At 43.8% G+C, this 16,626-nt stretch overlaps 2 protein-coding genes across 8 annotated transcripts in view; both read right to left on the bottom strand.

The window, feature by feature from the left end:
• Positions 1-4,095, bottom strand: part of LOC111149407 (HRAS-like suppressor 3) — a 32,623-nt gene extending 28,528 nt beyond the window's left edge. The window contains exons 1-3 of one of the 5 annotated variants that reach the window (XM_022506441.1): positions 3,643-4,095; positions 2,973-3,155; positions 1,238-1,291 (exon numbers count right to left, since the gene is read on the bottom strand). The gene's annotated coding sequence lies outside the window, so the exon portion shown is untranslated. Of the gene's footprint in view, positions 1-187; positions 213-422; positions 484-1,237; positions 2,881-2,972; positions 3,494-3,642 lie in introns of those variants that run through there. The other 4 variants (XM_022506440.1, XM_022506439.1, XM_022506443.1 and 1 more) reach the window with 4 other exon arrangements.
• Positions 4,096-4,153: 58 nt separating this feature from the next.
• LOC111149406 (atlastin GTPase 3) overlaps positions 4,154-16,626 on the bottom strand; it is a 52,375-nt gene continuing 39,902 nt past the window's right edge. For all 3 annotated transcript variants that reach the window (XM_022506438.1, XM_022506435.1, XM_022506436.1), the window contains exons 9-13: positions 12,458-12,585; positions 11,782-11,838; positions 10,033-10,104; positions 9,213-9,644; positions 4,154-8,466 (exon numbers count right to left, since the gene is read on the bottom strand). In XM_022506438.1, coding sequence (XP_022362146.1) covers positions 8,380-8,466; positions 9,213-9,644; positions 10,033-10,104; positions 11,782-11,838; positions 12,458-12,585 — 776 coding nt within the window. In that variant the 3' untranslated portion in view covers positions 4,154-8,379. The remainder of the gene's footprint in view (positions 8,467-9,212; positions 9,645-10,032; positions 10,105-11,781; positions 11,839-12,457; positions 12,586-16,626) is intronic.

Raw genomic sequence — 16,626 nt, 5'->3', positions numbered from 1 at the left:
TCATTAATAGGGAACTGCGTTACCAGGACCCCAGGATACCGCGGATTCTGGCAGAGACCGTGCGCGGTTCTCCTCTAACCCCTCCCAGGGCCACCAGCTCACACTTGGCGTTCCTCACTGGCCCCCTCCCTGTCCCTGAACTTGACTGTGAACTTATGAATCCCTTGAAGAGTCAGGGGAGGCTCACCAGACACCTGAGAGGCGGCGGCGCAGCCCGGGGAGGATGATCATTGTCGCCTACCCACGGTGGCGCTCGCGGCCTGGGGTGCCAGGGGGCGCGGCTGCTGGCAGGCTGCCCCCTCACTTGTTTACGCCCGCCTCCCCCAACTTCTCCGTCTCCCATGCAGCGTTCCGGGGGCTACTAGAGAGCCACCCCGAGCACCTCATCCTTCCTTAAGTTCGGGGAAGGCCGCTCCACCCACCTCTCGAACTTGGGAGGCAGCGCACCGCCAAGGGACCAGGTTTAATGGCCGCAGAGGCTCCAGCCAGCGTAAGGTCACCCGGCTCCTCCCCGCGCGGCTGACTAATGAGAGCCTCGCTGAGCTCCCTGCCCCGCGGCAGGGACAGCCTGTTCCAGCCCCTGGGGCAAACGGGCAGGGATGCCTCCCACTCACCGCCACTCCCTACGCCCTCTTCCACCTAGAGGTGCCCCTGAACCCAGTTCCAGCGCCACCACCTCCTCGCGGATTCCACATACGCGCCTCGGGCCGCCCATCTTGTATTACACAGCCACTTGGATACAAACCACGCTGGACTGTCATCCGTTTACTTATCTCCTCCAATCAAGTGGGCTTACAGTTTAAAACTATATTAAATTTGAAAACCATGTGAAGGCTTTCAGAAGTCCGGCAGAAAGAAAGCCCTTTTAACGACTGGGTCTTAAGCCATCAGATACCCCCCAAACCAAGTCCACAGCTCAAATTCCATGAATGAATGACCAGACACAGGCCCTTCCTGGCACCCGGCTCTGGCTGGACTCTGGCTCCCTAAGAGTGGAACAAGCTCCTGTTCATCCCTCTTGTCCCCACTCCCAGCCAGCCCTACACCTTGCCTTCGAGATGTTTGGGCCACATCCTGGCCCAGTCACTTGCTGGCTGTAGGGTCTGGGACACCCGTCCCCCTCTGAGCCTGGTCTATTCATCTTGTAAACAGAGCGATGGTGATGCTGGACAATATGTAAGATCACAGGTGAAAATACATTCCCCAAAGGGAGAGCTGCAGATGAAATGATGCTTACGAAGCACGGAGCCTGGTGCGTGGCACGTGGTAAATCCTCGTGGGGACACGTCAGCTGTTAACAGGAGGAAAAGCACAGGCTCGTCAATGACATCACACGTCAGTCACCAGCTTCCCAATGGGAGAGTCAGAGGCAACGCAAATACATACCAGAGCTTTATGGGCATTGTTACTTACCCAACAAATCGTTTTGCATATTAAACAAGTGACTACCCGTAAACACTCCAAACCCAAGGCGCAGAGGTTGGGGTTGGAGAACACCAGACTGACTTCTGCTTCTCCTGACTCTCTGCTTTCAGAACTGCCCGGAGGTGACTGCCCATTTCCCGAGTGTTGTGCCAGGGAAAACAAAACAAAAAGCATCCTGACGAATGAGGATGTCAGGAAAGTGATTTTCACCTTCCACACAGCGCTGAAAAGCGGAGCTCTGTAAGACCCCAGGCCAAGAAGCTACCACTTGATGTTGGTGCCGCCACCAGCAAGAGTGTCTCCAGGCCCCTTCCCAAGTCCACCACCAATGTTCCCACGGGAAGCCATGCCAGGATCAAACTGAGCGCTGACTCCAAAGCCTCTGGTCTTTTCTGCAACCACAGCCATGGAGCCCTGCTCTTTGTGTGGCAGGGGACGGGGTGACGGTGGGCCGAGGCGGGGTCATGGTCATTATTTGCAATGTCCCCATTCTCTGCCTTCTAATGAGGACAATGGCTCCCCCAGGAGAATCCAGTGTTTTGGGGTCTCTGAGAAAGTTAAGGAAAAAATGGCTCAAACTTATGCTGAAGGCATGAGACCCTCTGGGGATTCTGAGCAGGTGGGGTAGGACAGGTAGCAAGGCCAGGCCAGGAGAAGGAAAGGGGGAAGGGAAAGAGGGGAGAAAGAAAGAACAGCAAACCACATTTAAAGGAGCAGAATCCATTAGGAGCATTTTGTGAGAACACGAGGGTTTCTGTTACTTGACATTAACTCTCAAAACCTGAACACTCATCTGGGGAAAACTCCCATCAAGGTCAACTGAATATAGTCTTTCTTCTTTTTTTTGAGTAGGCTCTGTGCCCAATGTGGGGCCTGAACTCAAGACCCTGAGATTAAGAGTCCCTGCTGACTGAAAACAGGTTTTTTAACACTTATCTGGGCTACTCTGGTGTGGCTTTGTGACCGTTTGACCAGAAAAATCAGGTTTTCATGAAAGAAAAGGAAGGTGAAGTTTAATTTCCTCCTGGAACCAATTTCTGAGACCCCTTAAGTCCACTAATGAGAACAAATCCGAGAGGCTCTGAAGAGCTTCCCCTGCATACATGTGCAGCATAACCACCTACTTCCCTTTGAAAGAACATTCCTGAAATGTTCCAGGCTTTCTCATTCTCCCATTTGTTAAATGGAGCAATAGTCTGGGGCACTGGGACTGTGATGGGCATTTGTTTTCTGTCTGTCCAGCAGTCTTTCACTTGGTGACTGTGTGTTTCCGGTGGACCTGCCAAATCACGGTGCCACATCACCGTGACTAGGAACACATGTGACCTCAGTCCGGCTCTCAGGCCCCAGCCCCCAGGCTATAGCAACTGACCCTGAAGGAACATAGGACCCAAGCCAGACCAATCAGAAGCCGTCTCTAAGTTGGAGCTATGTACACACACATTCTTAAATAGGCAATGGGTTTTAAAAAAAAAAAAAAAAGGGGGCTCTTCCCCCCAGAGACATTAAAGTGGTGTGATGTAAGCCTGGAACCATCTGTCCCTTACCTCCCCTGCGGCACAGAAGAAATCCATCTGCAAACACAGATAATACAGCCGCCACAGATAAGAGAGGTAATTGCCCTGTTGACACATGAGTTCTTCCAGTGCCTGATGTCAATTTTGCTCCCAGACATCCAGTTACCATCAGTTCTTCTTTGATTCAGCTAGAGTTGAACTCATCTTTGCACACTGATATATGGTAATCAAAGGCAAGAATGTCAATGCACCAAGGACAAACCATAATTTGCTTGGCTTCTCCCCATCCACACACGCCCACTTGCCCCACCTCTTTCCTTCTCCCCGGCTTGTGCTATGGGGGGCATCGCCACTCTGATGGTAGCCCTCCGGTGTGCACCACACCCTTCCTATCCTACCAATTTGTTAGTTTGCACTTTCCCTAACTATACTGCGATGAACGCAAGTGCAACAGCTAGCCTGGCACCTTCCATATGACCACCATGAGAGAAAGACAGAGGGAGAGAGGGAGGGATGGATGGCTACTGACCACACCAAGTATATGGTTTGTTTTTTTTTTTTTTAAAGATTTTGTTTATTTATTTGACAGAGAGACAGATCACAAGTAGGCAAAGAGGCAGGCAGAGAGAGAGAGGGAAGCAGGCTCCCCACTGAGCCACCCAGGCGCCCCCCAAGTATGTGTTTTGAACTATAAACATACCAGAAATCTTACTGCAGGGCCAAATAGGCTATGTGTAGCAATTAGCCAGTATTTGGGAGGTCCAGTGCAATTTCTCCACTGGCTCCAAGGTCACCAGTGATAGATAGAGCTTCATCCCCTCCCAAAGAGGAAGCATTCAACCAGATGGGGCAACCAAATGAAAGTGCTGCAAGTTCAAGGGTCCTCACAAGTCCACGTTACTGTAAATGAAATTTGTGTTTGATTTTAAGCAATACCTCCAAGTCCTCAGCCTTCTCCAGCACTAAGCTAGCAACACCGTCCGGTATGTTTTCACAGGACAAAGAAAGGTGACACACCCGAACCACATTACCACTAACTACCCCAGACATGGAGTTATTATCCCTCCCCTCAGATATCCTATTCACTTTGCCAAGCCCAAATCTATTTCACAGACCTGCCCGTATTAAAGAACGGAGAAAGAAACAAACAAAAAAAAAAACACAAAAAAAAAAAAAACAAAAAAGAAAACAAAACAAAAAAAACACAAGACTTGGTGCTATGATCTTTATTCAATTAAATGACCTTACAACTAAGAAACAGAAAACATGCTTTTAAAATAGCATAATCTCATCCCATTGCACTTTTAAAAACGGGTATTAAATTTTAAAGCCATTCAAAGGCAAGGGTCTGGGAGAAAGAATTTTCAACGAATCATTTTATAAAGAAAAGAAAACGAAAACTTGTAGATGCTCAGGATTAATATGGATCCCTTTAAGGATTAAGTCCATGGCAGCATTTAGCCATCTAAATTAGGAATCTTCAGGAATCAAATGCAACCTTTCCTTGGTCAGAAGAGCACTACAGTTAAATTTTAGTTCTGGCACATGAAAATTCCTTCCAAGGAGGAACATTTTCTTTTGAAATCCTTCTGCTCCTAGACCTGTTTTGGAAAGTTCCTGTTATGGGGGTACTTCTGTCACTAATTTTTAGTTATTTTCTCCTTCCTTTTTGTTTTTATTTTTATTAGCTTAAGGTGTTCTGTGCACGAAAGATGAGAGGTTCAAGTCACAGTGCTAAATTTTCCTTTTTAAAAAACACCCTTCAAAAAGTGGTTTTTTTTTAATCCTAATTACATCTGTTAGTAAACAGGACACTTGTACATTCATTTTTCAGAGAAGGCACTAGGATATCTTAATTTAGAAAAACAGCTTTAACAAGCTTAGCTAATTCTCTAGATGAAAGACATTGCCCCTATGACTCTGAACACGGTGAGCCATCGGTTATAGTCCTGGCAGCAGAGAACCTACCTGGAGCCGCACGTAGCACCTGTCCGTCCGCTCGGCTCTCTACCGGTCTCTGAGCCGCCTCCAACACTGTCTATCAAAGGGATGATTCCAGGGTCACAATCCAGACCCACGAGGGCAATCCCTGACATAAAGCTAGTGAATGGTTTTAAACAAGTCTCCCAAATACGTCTTAGGCACTCTAACATAGATGAGAGCCAAAACAGAACTACAACACGATGTAAGTAAGAAAAACTAACCCAACACAGCAAATGGGCTCTTACAATGGGCTTCTTAATGTCATCTTAAAAAACCACTTACACAGTTTGTACTTTCATAACTGAAGCTTGTCTTCATTGCGCCCTATTCCTTGACTAAAATTTTTTCAGATCTAAATGTAAGCCAGGAAGATGTAGCCCACGCTGGCTTCCTTGGATGGCAGCCAACCTAAATCATCCTAAATTACATTTCAATATTTCTTTGGGGGAAAAAAAGTCTAATGAAGACTTCCATATAAACTACTTAAAGAAAGAAAACTCCAGGAAAAAATAAAAACTTTTTTTTTTTCAATGATTTTTGCCTGGGTTTAGGTCAACCTACTTATCTGTAACATAGGGACCCATCCAAACTCACCCTATCCAAGACACCACTTTTATAAGGCAGGTAAAACACTGGCTATGGCCTGCTAATGGAACGCTCAGCCAGTAACGAGGCAGTTTGTCTGTTTATTTGCCTAAAGCCTTTCATCTCATGTTAAGAGACAAGAGAAAGAATGGATACAGCAAAATGATATTCATAGGCAATTCTACCAAGTACGAAGACAGCGTTAATAGGTAGCCCCCCGCGGAACAGATCTCTTGGTATATCGCTAAAACAGGGTACGGCTCCAAAGACGCTGGATCATCACACATGATCACTTCCCCCCACTGTATCTACAAACCAATCCAGAAAGATTTCTCATGAAAGAATTGAAATTTTGACTCTATTATTTTTACTATAAAAAGCTAATTGGATTTTTAAAAAAATTTTTTCCTGAAATGAATACTTCCTATAGACATTCTAAAAACCTCTTTTTATACGTTAATAGGACAATGCCCCATATAACTGCTGGAAACGTGCAAACCATAAATGCTTCTGTGAAAAGGCTGGTCTGGAGTGGCAGAGCTACACACACCAGGCAAACATTTGCACTGTGAACACCTAAGCAATGTCTCTGACCCACAAACTAAAGGCTGAGGGAAGTTAAGAGGTACAAGACATGCTTTTCAACCTGGTTATAAATCTCCCTGGACTGTTCAAAGCCAGCAATGAGAATGCATCTTTTATTGAAAAAGTTGATATAAAACTACCAATTTACTGTAAAAATAGAGAAAAGAAGCCAAAGAAAACTCATTAAGGATCTTCACTGAGAAAACTTGATCCAATGCTTTTCAGAGCCAGAATAAGTTAACCTATAAAGACAAAAATAATAAGGCTTCCCCAGGGAATTAACCAAATTATTTAAGATCGAAACAGAAATGGTGAATCTGAACAGTAACTAAATCCTAAGAAAGTCATACATTACCACATACTGGTTCACTTTAAAAATTCTAATACTTTAGTATTAAAATACGTTTTAGACACATCATCATTTTCTCACCATTAAAAGCGTCACTTTAGACAACATTTGAAATCTATAAATGTGCCTTTACAATGCATTAAAAGTCAAGTACCTCAACATCTGCAAGGCCTTTAGCGAATATTATGAACCTTCAGAAAGATGTGAGGCCACCTGAAAATGTACCACAATTTCAAAGAGAAGTTTCCAATTCAACAGTCAACACTAAGCATCACTGATATGCAAGTAAACAGTTTTTAGAACAAGCTGGAACTTTCCTAAAATTTAATGGCAATTGAATAAACTAGCAAGAACTTCAGGGCAAGATGGTATGTAGACATGAAAAAAATATAAAATGCTTGGAATTAATTCAGACCCATAAAAATACTTCAGTGGTGAAGTGTTTAAAATAGTAAGAAGAAAATTCTTGATAAAGAGATTACATGTTTCTTTCTTCTGCCTTCCATTCAGACTTCACGTATGTAGAATCTACACTTGGGTTTCACCTTAGCCTTTCTATCTCCCTCCCACAATAAAAATTATCTTAAGAATTAAGGCTCTCCTACCTGAATGTTTATGTAAATACTTACAGGCAAGTTTTATGGAGTTTAAAAACCCACAATTCACCATTATATTATAATCAAAGGAAAAGGCAACTCATAGATAAAATGTTCTTTATCACCCAATCAAGGTAAATAAAAAGATTTCTTAGACACTTCTAGACCATGTCCAGATTTGGGTGTGACTTCAGTCCTCACTAAGCCAAAGCTATTTTAAAGCTACCAGACTAGTCAAGTGAGGTTAAAGAAAGGTTCACTGAACAAAACTGACAATTTTAGTTTTATTATTAAAAAGATTAGTGGCCAGGAGAACAGAAGTAAATGTTTTGGATAAAGACCTGATTTACTCCTAGGCCACATGAAACAGGACAACTGAAGGCAGTGATGTCTGGTAATGTCTTTCCTCTAGTCCTCAATAAAGTTCTGTTCTTATGTAGAACTCTTGAAACAAGACCTCTTAAATGACAACTGTGAGATATATGAACACCTATGTGTATATAAACCTGCAAACGGTGACTCTGACCAAGGCACAAGTTCAAGTGACTTATCAGAGGTCACACAGTACATTTAAACTCAAGCTTTTTTGTTTAAAGTATCACACTTACTCTTTTCATTATGAGCCATTCTGGCTCTTCAAGGCCTGTTTGCCTCTTTTCTAAAAAGAAGCTAGAGGAATGAAGGCAAAAATAAAATAAGAGTATGTTCCAACAAAACTGTCAGCCTGTCAGTAAAAGACCATAGATTTCAGTGTATGGTAGATTTAAATAGGTTGTGGTTTTTCCACACTCTCTGGCAAGCAGGATTCTTTAACATTATAAGATTTTAAAAGTGTAATGGCGTCATTTTCAGTCTTTTGTTCTGAAGCTTTTGCAAGTTTTGTAAACATTTTAAAATAGTAAGGTATAAAAGAACAGACCGGTTTCACCCCAAAACAGCATCTTTCATGAGGTTATTCTCGATTCCCTCCCTATTGTGTCCTCAAAAGCCTGGATACAATCTTAAAAGGCACTAAGTGGTACATACAGGATTTAAAACCACATTTGCAGCTTTTCCCTTTAGCTTTCTCCCCCATAAAGTGCACAAAGCAGAGAGTAATAAGAAAACAGACATAGGCGTGGATCTATATCAGCAAGGAAAAGAAATGCTTCCAATAGCAATGGAAGTAGGTTTAAGAATTTGAAGCCACGGGAAAGGTCTATTAATTTATTACTGCTGAGTTTCAGCTCTTCCCAGGTGATCCCAGATCTGCGTTCCTCTGCACTTGGACCTGGCGTGGCAGAAACCCAGACATCAGGAAGGGCTGGCGGCGTTCTCTTTGGATCCCCTCGTCAAGATGCTATTGAGCTTTTTTATCCACAGGGGGCCTCCCAACAACGGCATCCCTCATCGCGGCCTGAGTGGAATTCCCCATATGAGAAGTAGCCTGCAAGAGTCCATTGATTCAACATATCAGTTAATAAAAGACAACCCAGCACCAAGAGAAAGACTTCGGAGGGAAACCTTCAGAAATCTCTGTCTACATCATGGGTTAGGTTCTCAGAAAATCGGGAAATGAAAATGCAGGTGTCGGGGGAGCCTGCGGCAGCAGAGACTTAGCTAAGCCTCTGCTCTGCTATCCTAGTTGGGTGGGAAGCCATCTTGGCTCCTCCAAAGTTTCTGGCTTAACGGATCCGTTGGCAGTACTCAGAGAAAGAAATCAGGCTCAAGGATCCGTGCACCTGGAAGACACGTCAATGTCAACGGCCATTGGCTTTGTGAAAGATTTAAAGCGAAAGAGATGCCACCCATTAGCAGAACTCAAAACAGAGAAATTTCCCAAGCTCCTGATTTTCAGTGAAGCAAATTAACCTCGGAGGAGGGGAGAATCACACAGGAAATGTGTCTGAAGAGCATGTGGTTAGATGCTCCCCAAGAGCAGCACAGTCTGTCCAAGTCGGAACTTTCTCGCGTCAGAGGGCAGTTTTTAGGCATGGAAACAAACTATGAGGAATAAATATGGACATTCTAAAGAAGGATGAGACAACGTAATGCCTATCGAAAAACAAAAGCCGGCCAGGGGAAGTTTCTCATGCCTTCTTTCACTGTGAAGCTCTTCCAAGTGGCAACACTCTACGATAAAGGCACAAACATCTGTGGCTGTCCCGCAGCCTGGTCCGCGGCACCACTCACCTGCTCTAGTACGTATGCTGCGCCGGAATCAATTGCTCCTCCCAGCTCGCGATACTGACCAGAGTACCTGATATAGCCCCAAGTAAGAAGTGCTATTAACAGCAGCCCAACCACGCAGTTGAACAGCTGGGCCACAATCTCAAGACCAACAAAGCCAGTGAGGCCTGAGGCTATGTACAAAATCACGATGCCCGTGAAAAGCACCGCGGGGGTTCGGAAGGTGCTGAAGACATTCTTGCTGGCATTGTGTTTGCAGAAGTTCTCATAGAGCTCCTTGATCTCCTCCTCCAGCTCCTGCTGGTAACGAAAGCTAAAATCCTGCCCACCCATCTTCTTGGTCTTCCTAAAATGGTCCAGAGCAAGCTGCTTGAATTCGCAGTGCTTCTCCTCTAGAATGTCTGGAGACAAATAAGGTTTCTCTCCCCCACAAACCTAAAAAGAATAAAGACATAACATGTTGAAGATCCCTTTGAAAACAAGTGCCCAATGAAACAAGTAAAAACACTGAAAAAGTCAGAACATTTTAAGATATGAGAAATTAACTTTAAAATGATGACCAAGACCGGTAAAGTCTGGGTTCACTTCCTCTGAAAAGTACACGGAAATAAGCAGAGAGACATTAACTGCACCAGAAGAAAGCTTGCTTTCTTCTTGCTTAGCAATGGAAAGAACTAGAAGACCCCAATGACCAGGGGGACCTGAACACAGCTTTGTTGTCTCGTCGGCTTCAGATACAGTAAACAGGATCAGTTTGGGCTTCCGAAGTCAGGAACAGGACCCGGTGATCGATATGTTAGAATGAGACACGTGCCCAACATACCTCCTCCATGTTGTTATAATAAATGTCTTTGGCGGACGCTGCGGCTGCTAAATTATTGGCTTCAGCGGTGGCCTTTTAAGAAAGGAAAAGCAGAAACTCGGAATCCCCTCTTTTAACGTTCTTCCACAAATAGTCAAGTGCCACCGTCCTCTCACCCTGTCCCATTCTTCCTTTTTTTTAGGATACTTCTGCCATTTTTTAGGTTTCTCCATTTCCCAATTTATGAAATAAAATATTCCTTTTCTGCCAAAAAACATCCTTATACATAGAGTCTTTATCATCAATTAACCTCTAGAAATACCATTAAGAAATAGATGCGGGTTAAGAAATAGATGTGGGTCAAAAAAGAAGGGAAAAAAATTGTCTTTATGTGGACTCAAACTCTAGCTTTCTTTGTGAAAATATTTTGCTACTAAAGAAATAAACATGGGGTGCCGGGGTGGCTCAGTCAGTTAAGTGTCTGCCTTCGGCTCGAGTCATGATCCCAGGGTCCTGGGATGGAGCCCCACATCAGGCTCCTTGCTTAGCGGAAAGCCTGTTTCTCCCTCTCCCCCTCCCCCTGCTTGTGTTCCCTCTCTCGCTGTCTCTCTGTCAAAGAAATAAATAAGGGCGCCTGAGTGGCTCAGAGGGTTAAGCCTCTGCCTTCGGCTCAGGTCATGATCTCAGGGTCCTGGGATCAAGGCCCGCATCGGGCTCTCTGCTCAGCGGGGAGCCTGCTTTCTCCTCTCTCTCTATGCCTGCCTCTCTGCCTACTTGTGATCTCTCTCTCTCTCTGTTTCAAATAAATAAATAAAATCTTTAAAAATAAATAAATAAATAAAATATTTTTTTTAAAGAAACATTTGACAGTAAACGGCCTTATGTTCTGCACATGAAAGTCAGAAATTGTGTTAACAAAATGACATCTTGAAAATAGCAAAATGTTGTAAATAAAAGTGGCTGAAAATAAAAAACCTGACCAGTAAGCAGTAAACAGGTATGCCAGGACGTGTTCTACTAAAGCAGACAACAGGTAACAGGACAATAATTTGTCTAAGATAACTGGGCCTGTTCTACCTGGGTATAATAAAACAGTGCTCTCCACAGTACGTTTGGTGGGAAGACCAGGCCCAGTGAGGGGCTGTTCTGCTTTAACTGTATCCCCATGAATATACACAAAAAACCCAGGGAGCAAGGATGCCTGGGTGGCTCAGTAAATTAAGCATCTGCCTTTGGTTCCGTTGTGATCCCAAAGTCCTGGGATCGAGCCCCATGTCAGGCTCCCTGCTCAGTGGGGAGCCTGCTTCCCCCCTCCCTCTGCCTCTCCCCTGCTTGGCTCCCTCCCTGTCAAATAAATAAATAAAATCTTGTAATAAAAAACAAAAAAAACAAAACAAAAAAACCCAGGGACAGTCACCATGAAGAATGTGGTAAAAATTAACATACTTCAGCATAAACAGGCAAGGAGAGCAACAGTATTCCTTTTTAAGTCTTATTTATTTTAGAGAGACAGCACGTGCACAAGTGGCAGGGAGGGGGGGTAGAGGGAAAGGGAGACAGAGAATTCTCAAGTAGACCACCCCACTGAGCACACAGCTCTATACGGGGCTTAGTCCCAGGACCCTGAGATCATGACCTGAGCCCAAATCAGAATTGGACGCCTAACTGCCTGAGCCATCCAGGCACCCACACTCTCAAAGGACGTGGCTTCTTGCGTGTAGGTCAACAAGTACCAAACAGTATCATTTAGGACGTCAAAGAACTGCTTACCTGAAGCATAGATTTGGGATGAGGCAGATCTTCTCCTTGGTAAATTTTAATATATGCCTTAGAATATAAACATAGAAACGACTGTGAAAAATGTGATTCTGTCACATTTAATAATACTTTAATGTTTAGAAAGTGACCAAACTGCATTTTCCTAAAGACCTAGATCAACACCCAGGAATTAGCAAAAACACAACACACATTTGAGTGCATGTTAGCATTTTTTAGTTATCTAAAACTGTTCTCAAGCAGCACGAGCCTAGCAAGACTAGGAGTCCCACCAGATTCCCCATGCACACTGGCCTCACCACTACCTGTGGGCACAGTGACCGTCCGCCTTGAAGAAGCCATGTCACATCTAGGTGCCGTCTCCTCCTACTCACGGCAACTTCCTAACCACCTCCTGTCCACACCATCTTCCTTGAGGAACCATCTTCCTTTAGCCACAGTAATTACTCCTCTAAGAAAGTGCAAAGAACATCCATTTGGTTCTTAGACCGATACTGCCACCCAGTGGCCCACTCCTGGAAGGACACTGGAGGCTCTGAAAATGCCTCTCACCATCTCCCCCATGAGAAACTTGTCCCTAAGCTTTAAAATAGTAAAATTCAAGTTAGTTTATGACCTAGATCAGTTTTACCAAAAGTCAAATATTTTGATAATTAAAACCCATATTTACCTTAAAATACTCCAAGAGCCCCCGACAGGTGACTTTTGAGCCATTGATCTCCTTTTCCATTAAGTTAGCTGGGTTTAACACAAATGGGATCAAGACCTGTAACTGCTCTTTGAATTCACTGGCAATATCTGTTCACAAGACCACGAAGAAGAAAACAGTAAGCCAAACAGGTTTATTCGACCAAGCTGAGCAGAAAATGCAATCTTCAGTCTACCTATTTTAACATTTGCTAGTTGAAAGTGAGGGGAGGGAGGGGCGCCTGGCTGGCTCATTCGGTTAAGTGTCTGCCTTTGGTTCAGGCCATGATCCCAGAGTCCCGGGATCGAACCTGACATCTGGCTCCCTTCACAACGGAGAGTCCAATTCTCCCTCTGCCCCTCTCCCAGCTCATATTCACTCTCTCTGACAAATAAAAATCTTTAAAAAAAAAAAAAAAAGGAAAGAAAGAAAGAGAGGGGAGGGAGTCCCAACCATGTCTGACACTTTCTGCCCATGACCACATTGCTAATGGACCTCTGTGTGAATGTACCTGTACCGTCTCCTTCCTTCCCTTCTCGAGATTAAGGGCTGCCTAGTCCACAACAGAACACGCAGAATATCCTTCCCCTGGTTTTCATTCCGGGGGATGTAGTCTACTCCCTAGCATTTCACGAAATCTCACTTTTTAAAGAATTTTACTAACACAGTCTTCAAAACAATCAATTATCAACCCTTCTAGTCCTCTCCCTTTACCACACCTTCACGCTCCCCTTGGATCCATGAGGAATCACTATTCATCATCCACTTGCTTTCCTGTTGTTCATTTTTACGCTAAAAGAAGCAGAAGCACCTATTCCTCATGGCATTTTTTTTTTAAAGATTTTACTTATTTGACAGAGATCACAAGTAGGCAGAAAGGCAGGCAGAGAGAGAGAGAGAGGGAAGCAGGCTCCCCGCTGAGCAGAGAGCCCGAAGTGGGGCTCAATCCCAGGACCGCGGGATCATGACCTGAGCCGAAGGCAGAGGCTTTAACCCACTGTGCCACCCAGGCGGCCATCATGGCATTTATTTTCTATTATTTCCTCAAGACCTTCTGGGCCATCCTGAAAGAAAAAAGCTACTATCTCAGGAAAGAGGACAGCTCCTTTGCAGCTTCTATAAAACACCCACTGAGGGTTCAGGAGAGCCATTAATGAGAGCTCCTTCCTCAAAGTGAGAACAAGCTGGTCCCTCTCTGAAGACACAAGGGAATCAAAACACAAGGAATCTTCTTAGGTTCCCAACTAATTCAAACATCAGCTGAAAAGAAAGTAACCCTAATACATAAAACTGAGAAGTCTGACTTCAAATTTTATTCATTCAACAGTCTTCCAGAACCTTTTCGTGGCAGACATTGTTCTAAGAGTTGGGGACAGAGCAGTGAATAAAACAAAGTGGCTTCTAAATTTTTCCAATTACAAATTAAGACTCTCTGTAGAAAAATCTTCAGGTTACTTTTATTTCCTTAGATTCTTTCCTTGGAATATATGGTCCTCTAAAAGCAATTCCTAGATAATACAATGACAATGTACACTCCTGGAAGACATTCAAAATGAATTTAAAAAATCAATAAAGCCAGATAATGATGATTAACATTTGAAGAATACCCCTTCCTTTCCACGGCGCCTATATATTGCTGTCGTTTTTGTGAAAGACTGTACCAATTTATACCTCTCCCACCAACGTATAAGAAGGTTGTTTATAACTCTCAACACACTAGAGTTGTTTTTTTTTTTTTTTTTTTTTTTTTGAGCAATCCCTATACCCAATGTGGGACTCAAACTCATAACCCCGAGATCAAGTGTCAGGCTCTACTGACTGAGCCGGCCAAGAGTTGCAACACATTAGAGTTTTCTTGTTTTTAAAATCGTTACTGACTTGGGCCTTCTGCTTGACAGTACTCTGGACTGGAGAATCTGAGGAGGCCTTCTCCCTGACAAGACCCTGCATCCAATCTGTTCCGTTGCGTTGCTGGACCTGGACGTGCAGGGGGCAGCAAGGAGCTGAGGAGGGGCAGGAGGGAACGGGACCAGAGCGACACACTAAGTTCGTGTGATGCTGCAGCTTATCTGAGGCCGTTCCCTGCGACGGGGAGGGGGTTAAACTTTGGGCAAAATTAACTCCTAAATTAAGCTGAAACCCGAAAGGGGTCTGGAATTGTCCAGGTCAGTAAGCCTCTAGCTCCCTGAAGAGGCACTTATCTCTCTGCAGGAAAAATCAGGAGCAAGTTAAAGATGTCCATTATTGTTGCTTCTATACAACATTGCACTAGGATCCTCATCTTCCTACAGGTCCACAACAAACTTTAAAAATATAAAATGTGATGTGGAAAAAAAAGCAAAAACTCCATTCTTCATTAAGTGTCATAGACAGTACCTACTATCTACACATATAAATTACTAGAAATAATGGGAGTTTAGCAAGTTGCACAAATGAAAAGCATTGGCTTTTTATAAAAGATTTTATTTATTTATTTGGACAGAGAGAGCACAAGTAGGCAGAGCAGCAGGCAGAGGGAGAGAGAGGGAAGCAGACTCCCTGCTGAGCAGGGAACCCGATGAGGGACTCAATCCCAGGACCCTGGGATCAAGACCTGAGCCAAAGGCAGATGCTTAAGCAACTGAGCCACCCAGGCGCCCCAATGAAAAGCATTTTTTAAAAACCTAACAAATTATAAATAATGGGAAGACAGAGTATTCAATAAATGATGTCAAAGTATTGGTATCTGATAGAAAAATAGAAAATGGATCTCTACTTCATACATACACAAAAATTAGTTCCCAGTGGATTAAACACAAATATGAAAGACAATGCCTGAAAGAGAGACAGACAGCAAGGTGTGTGTGCGGGTGTGCGTGTGTGGAGAAAGGAAAGGATTTTCTAAAACAAGACTTAAAAAGCACTACAGGGGCGCCTGGGTGGCTCAGTCATTAAGCGTCTGCCTTCGGCTCTGGTAGTGGTCACAGGTTCCTGGGATCGAGCCCCGCATCAAGCTCCCTGCTCAGCCGGAGGCCTGCTTCTCCCTCCCCACTCCCCTTGCTTGTGTTCCCTCTCCAGCTGTCTCTATCTGTCAGGCAGATTAATAAAATCTTAAGAAAAAAAAATAAGAAAAAAGAAAAAAGCACTACATAAGATCAAAGGTGAATGAATTCAACCACATTAAAACTAAGGCACCATTAAAAAAAAAAAAAAAGACAAGACAGAAAATGGGAAAAGATATGTGCAACATATAACTAACAAAGTTTCATATCTTACAGTACACACATAGGGTCTATACATTGCTGAGAAAGACAAATCCAATTTAAAACTGAACCAGCATGAACAGGAACTGCAGAGGAAAGGAAGCATGAATGTAAATAAATACATGAAAAGATATTCAATCCCATTAGTAACCAGAGAAATGCAATTCAAGACCACAATGACATACTGTTTTATATCACTAATTTGGCAAAAGCTAGGTATCTGGTAACACTAAAGATTGCCTAGGAGATGGGTCAACGGGAATCTCTACATACACTGAGGAAGGCAGCGTAACGGGAGCCACCACTCTGGAACACACTCTGACATTAGCCAGTAAAGGTGAAAATATACTAACTCTACCTTCCAGGAATCCTGCTTTTAAAGCACATACACTTGGGGGACCCCCATACATGCACATATACTAAAATGTCTGTGGCACTATTCATAATAGCAGGAAACTAGAAAAGCTCATGTTTCCATTGAGAATAAACTGTGCTATATTCGCAGAAGGCACAATTATACTACAATGAAAGTGAATGAACTAAAACTACATGCAGTAACACAGATAATATCAGAAATAAAACACTCAGGGGCACCTGGCTGGTTTAGTCCTTTGAGTGTCCGACTCCGATTTTGGCTCAAGTCACAGTCTCAGGGTAGTGGGATCGAGCCCCATGTCAGGTTCCGCACAAAGGGTAGAATCTGCTTGAGACTCTCTCTCTCCCTCTCCCTCGGCCCCTCCTCTCACTCTAAACTAAATAAATAAAATTTTTAAAGATTTTATTTATTTATTTATTTGAGAGAGAGCATGAGACATAGAGAGAGAAAGCATGAGTAGGCGGAGGAGGGCAGAGAGAGAAGCAGATTCCCCACTGAAGCAGGGAGCGAGCCCAACGTGAAACCGGATCCCA

The sequence above is a fragment of the Enhydra lutris genome, unplaced genomic scaffold, assembly GCF_002288905.1.
Source record: "Enhydra lutris kenyoni isolate GAN:26980312 unplaced genomic scaffold, ASM228890v2 scaffoldscaffold22, whole genome shotgun sequence".
In the NCBI taxonomy this organism is placed as follows: Eukaryota; Metazoa; Chordata; class Mammalia; order Carnivora; family Mustelidae; genus Enhydra; species Enhydra lutris.
This window is presented reverse-complemented; position numbering and strand designations above follow the sequence as displayed.